Source organism: Chiloscyllium punctatum, chromosome 49 (assembly GCF_047496795.1).
Source record: "Chiloscyllium punctatum isolate Juve2018m chromosome 49, sChiPun1.3, whole genome shotgun sequence".
Lineage (NCBI taxonomy): Eukaryota > Metazoa > Chordata > Chondrichthyes > Orectolobiformes > Hemiscylliidae > Chiloscyllium > Chiloscyllium punctatum.
In genome coordinates, this window is record NC_092787.1 from 10,606,615 (window position 1) to 10,621,858 (window position 15,244).

General features: G+C 42.7%; 1 protein-coding gene across 5 annotated transcripts in view; it reads left to right on the forward strand.

The window, feature by feature from the left end:
* Nucleotides 1–15,244, forward strand: part of LOC140469293 (pre-B-cell leukemia transcription factor 3) — a 258,334-nt gene that overhangs the window by 157,750 nt on the left and 85,340 nt on the right. For all 5 annotated transcript variants that reach the window (XR_011956053.1, XM_072565650.1, XM_072565649.1 and 2 more), the window contains exon 3: nt 6,878–7,122. Coding sequence is in view for 4 of the 5 variants with exons in the window: in XM_072565650.1 (XP_072421751.1) it covers nt 6,878–7,122 (245 nt within the window). In the remaining variant the exon portion in view is untranslated. The remainder of the gene's footprint in view (nt 1–6,877; nt 7,123–15,244) is intronic.

Here is a 15,244-nt window from a genome sequence, read left to right on the forward strand (position 1 = left end):
TTAATTGCAATTTTACATTGTCAATGCACATGTAACAAAGAAATGTTAAAACAAAGTCATGTTTGTGACTTCCAATGGTTCAGGTAAAGATTAATGATTCATAACACAATTTTAAAGAGTAAGGAAAGTTATTTCTTAATCAATGCCAGCCAAGATTGAGCTAATTGATCATTTATATCTGCTATTTGTGTGATCTTTTTCAGTTCAAAATAGCTACTATGTTTCCAAAATATGAAGATAGTGAAGTGGTTTGAGTCAAGAATATAGCTTAAGTATTAACAATCAGGCATCATAGTCAGTTAATGTTAAAAAGTATGTTTTTGTGATTAATATCTATCCATTCAATTCACAGAAAGAACTATTTTTCCTTTCAATAAATATAGATGAATGCCAGAGTGATCTTTTTGTCAGTGGGTCTGATAACTACAAACACTAATCACTCTGCCTCAATCATTTGAGGAAAATGACCAGCTTCTGTACTTGTACAAAAGAAGATCTACTTTTCCACTATTTCTTCCTTGCATCCCACTGGAACTTTTTTAAATTGCACATTTAATTTTTCTTACAGCAATGAATGTGAAAAGATGTGCTTGCGGAATGTATGAATGGTTTAAATAAAAAGAACTCAAATAAAAATTGAGAAAGCTAGAAATAAATAGCAATTCAGCAATCTGCATACAATGGAAAGATTAATTCATAGTGAAGTGTAGAGCTGATAAGTTGGTAGATACTGCCTATATTTTCAGCATTCTCTATTTTTGATATGTTTTTAAGTTTATCTTACCTGGGGTAAGAACGGACTAATTCTTGAAAATATGTAAAATTTAAAAGGCATATGGATGGGTACATGATTTGAAAGGGTTTAGAGGGATATGGAGCAAATGCTGGCAAATGGGACGAGATCAGTTTCATTTGACTCTAAGACTCTAACCTCCCAGAAGTCACCATACCTCAGGCGAGGGGCAAGGTTGAGAAGATGGGATCTGCATGGTAATCTTAGCCTGTGCTGTAAGCATAACTCTGCATCCCAAACCAGCTGTTGGCCAACTGAGCTAAGCAACCCCTCTTGAAATTATATAGCATCAGTAAGTTTGTGGCTTTTTTTTCTCAGCGTATCATGTCTTTCAAAATAGCTACAAAGTCTTCAATCACACTTTAAATAATTATTACATTATTAATGTAATGATACTTAATGTGTGCAAGTTAATATATTAATGAAGTGTTAATTGCCTTACATGTCAAGCACCCCTAAGGCAGGTTTTAAAATACATCATATAATCTGTCATGCATGTCATAAATTCATTTGGAATATTCAAATGGTGAGAGTTTATCTGCATCTTGCAGAGGAGTAAATCAAAAATACTGAATTAGTGCTATTTATAGTGATTTAACTATTAAGTTGCTTTAAAAAACTATTGCCTCTTTTCTAATTTATTTTTTCACATGACTGCTTAATAGTTCCTTGATGAGAATGCATTGGTTATTGCTTCAAGAATTGCTCCTCTCTCACCTTATATCCATTTTCCTGCAATATCATGAATTGGTGAGGTGAGCGATGACTGTAAGCTTTCACAAATAATACATTTAATATGATAATTTATTATTATATCAAATGTTAGCTTACTAATGCAACATTAATATTTTAAAAGCCAATTAGAAATTCCAAATCCAGCTGTTTATTGGTCAGAACATATTTAGCTATATTCACTGGAATGGTTTCCACAACTTTGAACTTCTAAAGTGAAATGGGCAAATAGAAGAAGCTGCACAGGTTGCTCTAAACTTTGTAACAGCTTAATAAAATATTTATCCATCACATTTGCTTTTTGTTTGAGATCAACAATGTTACTGTTTTACAACACTCGGAATTCCACTTCAGTGATGGTGGAAAACAGGCATCAAATGAGAGTTTTGATTAACTCCACAGATGAAAAGGATTGGAAACTAAGAGTGAGATAGCACAGTACACCAGACCGTAGTGATGACTTGTTTCTGTTGTAGCAATGCAAAGTTTTATAGCTGTCAGGAGAGTATACTGTTTGTTTATCACCATTTCATAAAGATATGAGGAAGCAGGTAGATTATAAGTTTGGTCTGACTTTTACTGTAAGTTAAAAACTATGACTGCAGATGCTGAAAACCAAATACTGGATTAGTGGTGCTGGAAGAGCACAGCAGTTCAGGCAGCATCCAACGAGCAGCAAAATCGACGTTTCGGGCAAACTTTTGCCCGAAGCGTCGATTTCGCTGCTCGTTGGATGCTGCCTGAACTGCTGTGCTCTTCCAGAACCACTAATCCAGTATTTTACTGTGAGTTGTACAGTCTATTATTAGCTCCAGCTTACTGGATTGGTAAAACCTAGATCATGAGACTTGAAAGTAAAATTTATTTGCTTTTGTACTGTAAATGAAAAGTGCACAGTAACGACTATACATACCGAAAATGGCCTGTGAAATTAAAGTTGTGCAAAGAAAGAGTCGGTTATGGAAACAAATATACAGGATTTCATATTTGTATTGAAAACCCTTACACCTTTACATTGGTTCACTGTTTCATTATTTTACACAAAACATGCCTGGAAAAATTATGCCTATCCTAGTTGGTCACACTCTCACCTCTGAGTTTGAAAATTGAGGTTGTGGATTTAAGGCCCACTCCAGAGATATTTGGTTGGCATGGACAAATTGGACCATAAGTTCTGCTTCCATGTTGTACGATTCTGTGACTTTATAGTAATTAAAATCTGGACTGACACTGAAAGTGTTTGGTCCTAAGGGAGTCCTGCCCTGTAGGAGCTGCTGTCTTTCAGATAAGATGTTTAACTAAGGTGTTGTATGTTCTCTTAGGTAGGCATAAAAGATCCAGTGGAACTATTTTGAAGATGACCAGAGGAGTTATCCCTCGTGTCCTGGCCAATAATTATTCTTAACTAAAAAACAGATTAGGTGATCATTGTTACATTGTGGTTTACGGGAGTCTGTTGTGTGAAAGTTGATTGCCCTGTTTTCTACATTATGATAGTGTCTACTCTTCAGAAGTACATAATTAGCAGTAATGTGTTGTGGCTATCCTCAAGTTGTGGAACATGGTATATAAATACATGATTTTTCTTTTATCCCATATCTGATCAATAAACATTCACCTTCAACTAAATTGGAATGCAGAATGTTTTATTTTAATGAACATGTGAATTTTTTGCAAATAACAGTCAGTGAAATATGAAGGGGATAGTGATTGAAACAAACAGCCTTCTTCATGCCAGCTTAGATTTGGGATATAATGAAATATGAAAAGAGGAAGGGAGATTTGGTCCATCTAATCCCCAGGTTACATTTTATATTCTCATCAATTTATATTGTATGTACGTCAGAACACATAAATGGTTAATCCACTGCAATTTCAGCTTTATTTTCTTTGTTTATTCCACAAGGCCGTACTCTGCTTTTGAGCTTCCACATTTAATGAAACATTATAAAACTGGCATCTGGAGACCTCAGAGGATGTCTCTGGGAAGCTTGAATTTGGGCAGTCGGGTAATCATTTTTATTCAGCTTATTTTCCAAATGGAAATAGACATGTATGATAAAAGTGTCATCCATACTCTACACATTGTCCTCTGTAACAGAATTAGATGTCAGTTCTTAATGTCTAGCTCTGTTTTTCTTTTCTATGAACGGATGCATTATTGCTCACAGGAACTTGACTGTAATATATGGTAAGAGACAAGTAGCTCTTTATGGCCAGTGATTATTCGGTTTGAATGAAACCTGTGATTTATGGCCATTTAACAGAAAAGTCTTGTAAATTCCCAGTGTTGCATTTTTCCTCCATACAGAACAAGACAAGTGAAAGTGACAACTGGGTTAGCCTGGAAAGTGGAATGCGTAGTGCTTCAGAATGTGTTATACTTAATAAACCTGACATGAGAAACGTGCACGTACAGTACCACACTGATGCTTTATGCAAGAGTGAAAGTGACATTAGCTCTCAGACTCTCACAGTGTATGTTCAGCTAACAGTGCTGTCAATGCACATCTGTTCCATCAATGATTTGGACAGGAAGGCAGCACCTGGCCCTACGGAAGGCAGTTTTTCAAAGCTACTGAAGATCTGATTTGTTTAGAATGTATTGTTCCTTAAAAGCACTGTCATCTTCAGAGAAAAATAATTAAGTGCTTGAAAAAATACTTTTAATTTCAGTAATTTGTCTTCCAAGAAAATTAACTGCTTTGCTCTTTTTTGGCATTGATGTTACTAATTTCCTCAAATTGCAATGAGGTCAAATGGGAATGAGACTGTATCAAGCTTTTGTATCAGGCTTTTTCATTCTTAAAAGATGCTTTAAAAATATGAACACTTGGGCAGTGGATTTGCATGCACAAGGTCTCCAGTCTAAAGGCTTATACCAACTAATCTTATTTCAGATATATAAGGTCAGTCTGAGGGTGGGATGGAGGGGCAGAAATGTTGAAACATCTTTGCTTCATTTTCTTATATTATATAATTCCAGTATACATTGTGTGGCTGGAAGTAATGCAAATGGAAATCAAGCCTGCAGGAAAAAAAACAATATTTAGCAAAATACTTCATTTCCATCTGGAGAAACAGTATAGAAACGGTTGCAATATTTAAAAAACATGCTGATCAGTTTTCAACTGTTGGATTTTCTGTACAAGCTGGAACAGTGACGACAAAAACATAATTTTGGTAATTAATTGTATTGTAATAATGTACTTTTATTTGTTCATAAACACTGTGTGAAAATTCACTGACAAATATCTTTGGGCCACACAGACCATGAGGGACAAATATTCAATTCATGTTGGTGTTAAATGATTATCTTTGCAGGGTCTCATACAAATATGACTTAGGAGTAGGAGTTGGCCATTTGGCCCCTTTAGCTTTCTTCACCATTTAAAAAGATCATGGATTTTTATTGCAGTAGTATATGGGTGTTGCTAATTGGCTAGCATTTATTGCCCATCCTGAGTTGCCCTTGAGAAGGTGGTGGTGTGCTGCCTTCTTCAACTGCTGCAGTCAACGTGCTGTAGATTGAACCATAATGCCCCCTGGGAGGAAATTCCAGGATTTCAACCCAGCAGCAATAAAGGAAAGGTGATATGTTTCCAAGTCAGGATGACAAGTTGCTTGGATGGGAACTTACAGGTGGTGGTGTACCCATGTATCTGTTGCCCTTGTCCATCTTGATGGAAGTAGTTGTGCGTTTGGAAGCTGCTGTTTAAGGAGCTTTGGCAAATATATGCAGTACACACTGCTACTTCTGAGTTAATCTGACTGTGGCCAGAAATTCACTTTCCTCTTAAGATTTCCCAAATAAAACTTTTGATAGTTATTTTGTTTCAAATTCTGCAGTACTGTATAATCTTGGTGGGTTTCAATCTGTTTATTTATAAATTAAAAGCTTTTCATGTTTTAATGTGTTGTTGAGCGGTTGAAAAACTCTGAATTGCAGTCAGATTATTAAAAGTAAATACCCTTGTAATTATACAATTTTGCTGGACTTTGGGTAGTTTTCATATTTGCTGTCTTGAATTAAAAAGGATATGAGTTTCTTTGGACCACACTTTGCAATTTGTTATTTATTTATTAGTCTTTGAATGCAGATGCACATTCCCATTATTCCAAGAGGGCAGGTGTGCTGCGTATTGAAAGACTGTTAATTAGGATTTGCTGAGAGATAAGGAAAACCAAGTATCATCAGAAAAGCAGGTTCACTATTAAACAATGTTTCTGTGTTTTGGCCAGAACAAAAGTACTTTAAAATGAATATACAATTCAATTTTTAGCAGTAGATTAGCAACAGCTACATATTGTATTTTGCCCATCAATATAAAAGGGTAAGATAATGTGTCATGAATTTAAATATTTGTGTAAGTATCACTGATAATCCGTGCATAAGTAAGATGATCTAAAAGAGGTGTTTACATTTGGAGCCTTATGTTATTGATTTGATAGTTTTGCACATGGGTATCAGCATTGTCTAGCATCCATACAATGGTAGTTTATAAACGCTGGTATGTGTGATGTTTTGTACTTGGTTGGCATGTTTTTACATTGGTGTCAATATCCAATACTCTAAGCCCAAGTATCAGATTTATATACTTGTTTCACAATAGCTTCCCTTTTGTTGTATAGTTTATTAAGTTGTTATTTGAGATGAGGGGAAGTAAGACAAAATCTAATTCTTTTGTGTTGTCTCTAATTTGAGATTAATGAAATATGATTTGTTTTGTTAATCTCTACTGTATTGCTGATTCTATACAGTAATAAATAATATTCCATCTGTGTAACATTGTAACCAGGTCAAAACAATTTCCAAGTAGGGATGGTAACTTCTAAAATATAATCTAATACTGCAGATTGATTTAATTGTAAGCATATCTCCAATTATTTAGGAATTATTATTTTTGTGCTATGGTGCCGTTTAGCTGTTTCAGCACAACGATTACAATTACACCATATTTGCTTACTGCTGCATCTTGGTACCAAATTCTAAATAAGTAGTTTGATTTTCTTTCTGAAATGCATTCCAATAACCTTTCTGGCTAGTTTATTCTTGACATAATAATAACACTCCTGAATATCTGAACCATTAGCAGATTAATGATCTCTCCTGCAAGTATCATTCCATATATTGTGTAATGCACTGTATAAATAAATTAAACATAGCCAGAGTTTTAACACACAAGTCACTGTAAGGTGCCAAGATCGGTCTACATAAAAGCTGCTTTGAAATTGCTTGGTGAGCACTTGTTTCACAACTGATTTTTAACAAAGTTAATTGGATGCCAGTTAATCTTTGTGGGTTGGCTCAATTCATCTCAGTGCTCAATATTGCCCGGTTTGTTTTCAAAGGTCTCAGTATTCGAGGTGCACAGGAGGAGGAGCCACCAGATCCCCAGTTGATGAGACTCGACAACATGTTGCTGGCAGAAGGAGTTTCTGGACCAGAGAAAGGTGGCGGGGCAGCGGCGGCAGCGGCGGCAGCAGCAGCATCTGGAGGATCGGGATCAGACAATACTGCAGAACACTCAGACTACAGAGCCAAATTGTCCCAGATCAGGCAGATATACCACACGGAGCTTGAAAAATACGAACAGGTATGAACATCAATGGAACCAAATTTTGTTGTGCCATTGATGCATCGAATTTCACAATAATATTAGAAGGGCAGTTTAACTATCATAAATGGTTGTGCTTGTTGTCTACAGTTCCTTTTTGACTATATTTTGATCTTGTACAGTGAACTCAGGAACAGCTCTCAACCCAGTTGAAATCCATATTGTGCTATATGGTCTAATTTATTACTAACTCATGAACACATTATGAACACATACTAATGAACCAAAATCTGCAACCCATTCTAAAAGATGAAAGACTTAACAACAATCCACGTTTGTTCAATATATAATTTCAGTTGCATGACACTGTAATCTTTTGCTATGAATTCTGTGTGTTGTGGTCTTATTCTCCACAACCACCTGATAAAGGAGCAGCACTCTGAAAGCTAGTGTTTCCAAATAAACCTGTTGGACTATAATCTGGTGCTGTGTGATTTTTAACTCAGTTGAGTTTGACAAACTCGGTGGTGTCTGCAGACCAAATCTGGAAACTGGTGGTCAATGTAGCTCAGTAATAGGCAATCAGGCAACTAAAATGCTGAATTTCAGTTTGGAAAGTACAAGATGGGATGGAAATATTTGTGTAGCAATTTTGTGTGCTCCAGATGTCCCAAAGTACTTCGCATCCAATGAATGGGTTTTCAAGTGTAGACGTTGTTATTGTGTTATACTGGATTAGTGGTGCTGGAAGAGCACAGCAGTTCAGGCAGCATCCAACGAGCAGCGAAATCAACGTTTCGGGCAAAAGCCCTTCATCAGGAATAAAGGCAGTGAGCCTGAAGCATGGAGAGATAAGCTAGAGGAGGGTGGGGGTGGGGAGAGAGTAGCACAAAGTACAATGGGTGAGTGGGGGAGGAGATGAAGGTGATAGGTCAAGGAGGAGAGGGTGGAGTGAATAGGTGGAAAAGAAGATAGGCAGGTCGGACAAGTCAAGGAGTTAGTAACTGAGCTGCAAGTTTGAAACTAGGATGAGGTGGGGGAAGGGGAAATGAGGAAGCTGTTGAAGTCCACATTGATGCCCTGGGGTTGAAGTGTTCCGAGGCGGAAGATGAGGCGTTCTTCCTCCAGTCGTCTGGTGGTGAGGGAGCGGCGGTGAAGGAGGCCCAGGACCTCCATGTCCTCGGCAGAGTGGGAGGGGGAGTTGAAATGTTGAGCCACGGGGCGGTTTGGTTGATTGGTGCGGGTGTCTCGGAGATGTTCCCTAAAGCGCTCTGCTAGGAGGCGCCCAGTCTCCCCAATGTAGAGGAGACCACATCGGGAGCAACGGATACAATAAATGATATTGGTGGATGTGCAGGTGAAACTTTGATGGATGTGGAAGGCTCCTTTAGGGCCTTGGATAGAGGTGAGGGAGGAGGTGTGGGCACAGGTTTTACAGTTCCTGCGGTGGCAGGGGAAAGTGCCAGAATGGGAGGGTGGGTCGTAGGGGGGTGTGGACCTGACCAGGTAGTCACGGAGGGAACGGTCTTTGCGGAAGGCGGAAAGGGGTGGGAAGGGAAATATATCCCTGGTGGTGGGGTCTTTTTGGAGGTGGCGGAAATGCCGACGGATGATTTGGTTGACGCGAAGGTTGGTAGGGTGGAAGGTGAGCACCAGGGGCGTTCTGTCCTTGTTACGGTTGGAGGGGTGGGGTCTGAGGGCGGAGGTGCGGGATGTGGACGAGATGCGTTGGAGGGCATCTTTAACCACGTGGGAAGGGAAATTGTGGTCTCTAAAGAAGGAGGCCATCTGGTGTGTCCTATGGTGGAACTGGTCCTCCTGGGAACAGATACGGCGGAGGCGGAGAAATTGGGAATACGGGATGGCATTTTTGCAAGAGATAGGGTGGGAAGAGGTGTAATCCAGGTAGCTATGGGAGTCAGTGGGTTTGTAAAAAATGTCAGTGTCAAGTCGGTCGTCACTAATGGAGATGGAGAGGTCCAGGAAGGGGAGCGAGGTGTCAGAGATAGTCCAGGTAAATTTAAGGTCAGGGTGGAATGTGTTGGTGAAGTTGATGAATTGCTCAACCTCCTCACGGGAGCACGAGGTGGCGCCAATGCAGTCATCAATGTAGCGGAGGAAGAGGTGGGGAGTGGTGCCGGTGTAATTACGGAAGATCAACTGTTCTACATAGCCAACAAAGAGACAGGCATAGCTGGGGCCCATACGTGTGCCCATGGCTACACCTTTGGTCTGGAGGAAGTGGGAGGATTCAAAGGAGAAATTGTTAAGGGTGAGGACCAGTTCGGCCAAACGAATGAGAGTGTCAGTGGAAGGGTACTGTTGGGGACGTCTGGAGAGGAAAAAACGGAGGGCTTGGAGGCCCTGGTCATGGCGAATGGAGGTGTAGAGGGATTGGATATCCATGGTGAAGATAAGGCGTTGGGGGCCAGGGAAACGGAAGTCTTGGAGGAGGTGGAGGGCGTGGGTGGTGTCTCGAACGTATGTGGGGAGTTCCTGGACTAGGGGGGATAGGACAGTGTCAAGGTAGGTAGAGATGAGTTCAGTGGGGCAGGAGCATGCTGAGACAATGGGTCGGCCAGGGTGGTCAGGCTTGTGGATCTTGGGAAGGAGGTAGAACCGGGCAGTGCGGGGTTCCCGGACTATGAGGTTGGAAGCTGTGGGTGGGAGATCTCCTGAGGTGATGAGGTTCTGTATGGTCTGGGAGATGATGGTTTGGTGATGGGGGGTGGGGTCATGGTCGAGGGAGCAGTAGGAAGAGGTGTCCTCGAGTTGGCGTTTGGCTTCAGCGGTGTAGAGGTCAGTGCGCCAGACTACCACTGCGCCCCCTTTATCCGCTGGCTTGATGGTGAGGTTGGGATTGGAGCAGAGGGATTGGAGGGCTGCGCGTTGTGAGGGTGAGAGGTTGAAGTGGGGGAGGGGGGACGACAGGTTGAGGCGGTTAATGTCCCGGCGGCAGTTGGAAATGAAGAGGTCGAGGGCAGGTAATAGGCCAGCGCGGGGTGTCCAGGTGGATGCAGTGTGTTGGAGGTGGGCGAAGGGGTCCTCGGAAGGTGGGCGGGAGTCCTGATTGTGAAAGTAAGCTCGGAGGCGGAGGCGACGGAAGAATTGTTCGATGTCACGTCGTGTATTAAATTCATTGATGCGTGGACGGAGGGGGATGAAGGTGAGTCCTTTGCTGAGGACTGACCGTTCATCCTCAGTGAGTGGGAGGTCTGGAGGGATGGTGAAAACTCGGCAGGGCCGGGAGCTGGGATCTGGTGTGGGTGTGGAGCTGGGAGTGGGGTCGGAGCCAGTACCTGGAGTGGGTGTGATGGTGGGGGGAATGGGGGTGGAGGCATCAGCTGGGGTAATGTTGGCCTCGGGGTTCTGGGTTGTGGGGATAGTGACAGGGAGGTCTGTGGGGGCCGTGTCAGCAGAATGCAGGTGAGTGGCGCTGGTGGGGGTGGAAGTGGTGGTGATCATGGCAGTAGGGGTGGTGGAGGTCACTGAGCATGTGGCATCAGCGATGATGTGAGGGCCGGAAGTGGCTGTGGGAGTGGCCATGATGGGGGTGGAAGTAACATCATCACTCAGCGTGGGGGTGGTAGCTGCATCAGCCGCATGGCTAATGGCGTTTCCGAGGCCAGGGGAATCTTCTGGAATGTTTGAGGAGTGCTGGTTATGGAGGTGGGTGGATAAAAGTTTGTTGTACTTACAGTTTTTGATGTTTGAGATGGAATTGAAATACTGTTTGTTGAGAGTATGAATTCTCCTGAGGATGTAGTGCAGAGTGGGTCCTTTGCAATTCTGAGAGAGTGTGGCCCTCAGCTGAGGCAGGGATGACTGGAGAGAGGTTAGGTGCCGGCGCATTGCTGCAAGCGTGGAGCGGAGGATCCTGAAGGAGAACTGTTGCTGGTGTTTTTGAATCTGTAGTCTGTACTGTTTGTCCTGTTCGGGTCCGAACTCTGCTGGTTTAAAGGTGGTCTGGAGTCCGTGTGGAATGAGTTGGTTACGGAGGCATGCACTGAGGAAGCAAATGTGGCTGTGGTACCGAGTTTGTTTCACAACATGGTTGAAGAGCTTCAGAGCAGAGGAAATGACCTGGGAGTTGCAGTGGGAGAGGGACTCCCTGAGATTCTTGTAGAGAGAGGAGGAAAACTTCTTCAAGGCAGGCATCCTTGTAAGAGGATTCGCAGTAGGGTTAAAATCAACAAGGTAAAAACAATGACTGCAGATGCTGAAAATCAAATACTGGATTATTGTGTTGGCAAATGCAGTATGACTTTTGCACAGTGCAGTCCAAAAAAAAAGTTATGACATGAGTGAGCATTTTATTTATTCTTGTTGCGTTGGGTCCTGGATCAAAGTTGTTCAGAAAACTGATCTTTTAAAAATATTGTGGAATCTTTATTTCTATCTAAACAGGCAAACAAAGTCTAAAGGTGACAACTCTGAAAATACAGAACTCTACTAAACTGTCTGCCTTGATTTGCTTGGAGTGAAAGTTTAATCCACAGCCCAAGGCAAGAGAATTACAGCTAAACCAAGTTGGTTTGTCGTCTTCTGAAAGAAGATTATGGGTGGAATCTTCTGAGGCTCTGAACAACGTAGGACTATGGCAGAAAATTGAGGAGAATTGCGTGAAAAGTTGAAGGAGGCTTTTCTTGATATAAGTCGCAGCAAGTCACATTATCCAACTAAGTTCAGGATGTTGGTACAAGATTCCTACTAATAAGCAGTGATAGATCTATTGATGGGTGTTATTACTTATTCTCACCTTATTAATATGCATTATCATACTGTACCACCTGCTGGATAGAAACTTGACACTGAGAATTTCTGACAAGAAAGTCAGAGCAGATACCTGGCGACTTCAGCTTGACACTTGCTCTTCTTGACTTTAATCTTAGATACTCAGCACAACGTCTTGGAGCATGCTCCATGGGCAGCAAAGATCTCCAGTCCACTTCTGCTTCTGCACTGCCATACTGCATTTTTGAGCCCACTGACTGCTATCATTGGAATGTTGCTGCAAATACATTTTGTGCACAGGGACAGGCACCCAGCTCAGGGATTGGTCCAGGCTGCATCTCGGGTTCCTCGTTTGGTCTGTTAGTGTTTGCTTACTTAGCACCTATCCGAATGCTTACAGAATCTCTGCCTTGCCTTTACGCAATTTGACCCCTCAGCCACATTTTAACAACTCACAGTACTTCTGTTTTGCCTTCATCAAAGAATTGGACGCGTTGTTGAAGTGCACTGTGCTTCACCAGCAGCAAATGGCCAGTGCTCAAAGTCCAAGGAATGTAGTCCTCACTCAAAGCCTGGGAGATACTCTTCTGTCAGGGAGCACTGGCATTGTCGGTCAAGGGTAACCTCTGGTGAACACAGTCAATTGGCTACATGAGGTGCACAATCGGGGGATCTTTACCTCTACAGTCCAGGGATTGGGCTTCCAATCAGTGCGAGAGGTTTGTCCACTAACTATCAAGGGGGTAGGACTGCTGTCTGGGGCAAGAGTTGTGATAGGGCAGACTGGATTGGAGACAGTGAGGTCTGCTGATGCTGGAGATCAGAGTTGAGAGTGTGTTGCTGGAAAAGCACAGCAGGTCAGGCAGCATTCGAGGAGCAGGAGAATCGACGTTTCAGGCTGGAGCCCTTTGGAGTCTGGATTGGACATGGGATTGGAATCTGAATGCTGGGATGCAGGATATTGCAATACTGAAGATGATCAACAAAATATACAAGGTGGTGAGAAAATAAACCATGAGCGAGAAAAGTGGGTCAAATGGGAATGGGGAGGTGTGTGGTTGATGGTAAGCAGCACCTTGTCTTCTGTTGGGGGAATGTACACTAGATTTCCGAGATATGATTAGATTCCCTACAGTGTGGAAAGAGGCCCTTCGACCTAACCAGTCCACGCTGACCCTCTGAAGAGTAACCCACCCAGACCCATTTCCCTGTGACAAATGCACTTAACACTATGGGCAATTTAGCATAGCCAATTCATCTGACCTGCACATCTTTGGATCGTGGGAGGAAACCGGAGCACCCGGAGGAAACCCACGCAGACACGGGGAGAATGTGCAAACTCCACACAGACACTCACCCGAGGCTGGAATTGAACCTGAGACCCTGGTGCTGTGAGGCAGCAGTGCTAACCACTGAGCCACCGTGGGCAGATGAAAACTCAGATAGATGCATTTCACTTCAGAAGTGAAAAGTCTATGAGGTTGACATGGAGGATACCAAGAAGTGAATGTTTATGTTTTGGGGCTCACCAAAACAGAGAGATGGAGTCTGAGACTTGCTGCTTGGGGAGTAACTGCTGTTGCTTTTTGGCCTGCTGTGAATTACGAGCATTCAATGAAAGCAGAAATGGTTGTGATCACACCTAAAGTGGGCAGGGTGTGTGTTTCATACTGGACTCCTGCACTGAAGCTGAAACACACCTGTGAGCATTACATGCTTTGGCATTATTTTAAGTCCAAATCCTTGCCCCAAGCACTTCTGACCTATCATTGCAAGATAGCAACTGAATCCCATTAATGCTATGATGCAACAGCAATGTTTTTCTATCTGGAAAGATGGAACCTAGTTGTCAAAGTAGCTGTAACCTGTGATTCAACCACTGCCTGCATGGCACAGGAACTTCAGGCTTCGTATCTTGGACCATGAAACATCCTGTAACACTAAGCATGATTGTACCTTAAATATTGCATTTGCAGCTAGAAAGGCACTTCACACACAGACGATGGTCAAAAGAAAACGTGCATTTATCAGTCTGATAATGTATTTTCAGTGACTTTTCACCTATGTCACCTATATGCCTTCAGAAGGTTTGCTTGTTTATTTCTCTCCCATTATGTCTTGGTGCACTTCCCAGTGAAAGGAAGTGGAGCCTGTTGGCCTTAGAGGTTTGATTGGGTAACCTTGGTGGCATTTTTGTCTTGAGAGCCCAGACATGTTGAGTGTGTTCCAACCAGAGGAACGCACATTCTCCTCAGCTTGACCTCCCACAAGCCTAAGGACGGCAAGCAAGGTTGAGGTGAAATGCCCAGTCACCTCTGGGTCATCCTGAGAGGAGACTGATGAGGTGCCTGTCTATGGCCCCTCCTCTGGCTTGATGCCCATTGACACTGCCTCATGCCTTTGTGAGGAAGGAGCACTCAAGTCAGGTCAAGGTCCATTACTTCCCTGTCACCTTGCCATTGCTGCTGAGCACTGATGACTAGAGCGATAGAGTGTAGGCCTGCAGCTTCTGAGACTGCCAGATCTGTTTCTCCACAGCAGCTGCCAACCTGTCCATGAAGTCAGCCAGAAAATCACATGCCTGAGGCAGCAGGGTCCTATCTGCATTGCAGCAGCCCAATGTCCCTGACAAACCTGCCTGTGCTGCTGTTTCAACTCGTGCATTTTGATGAAGTACCTGATTTCCTACTCCATGACATCTTCTCCCTGGGAATGAGCAGCTGCCTTAACTCTGGCAGCCCTCTCATTGCTGGTGAACTGCAGCATTTCTTTCTTGGCCAGCTGTGGAGATGTGGCAGTGAAGTCTTACCAGCAAGTCATAGAGTTGTACAGCATGGTAACAGACTCTGTTGCAATTTGTCTGCACTGACCAGATATCCCAAATTATTCTAGTCCCATTTGCCAGCATTTGACCTATATCCCTCTAAACCTTTCCTGTTCATGTACCCATCCAGATGCCTCTTAAATATTGTCATGGGCACCTCCACCAGCTCCTTTGGCACTTGTACCATACATGCACCACTCTTTGCATGAAAAAGTTGCTTCTCAGGTCCCTTTTGAATCTTTCCCCTCCCACCCTAAACCTATCCCCTCTACTTCTAGAATCCCCTACCCTGGGAAAAAGTGCTTGGCTGTTTACTCCATCCATGCCCCTCATGATTTTGTAAACTTCTACAAGGTCACCCCTCAGCCTCCGAGGTTCCAGGGCAAAAAGCCCCAGTCTATTCTGCCTTTCCCTATAGCTCAAACCCTCCAATCTCCGCAACATCCTTGTAAATTGTTTCTGAAACCTTTCACATTTAACAACATCTTTCCTATAGAAGGAGATCAGAACTGCATGCAGTATTCCAAAACTGTCCTCAGCAATGTACTGTATAGCCGCAACATAATGTCTTAACTCCTATACTCAGAACACTGACCAAATGCC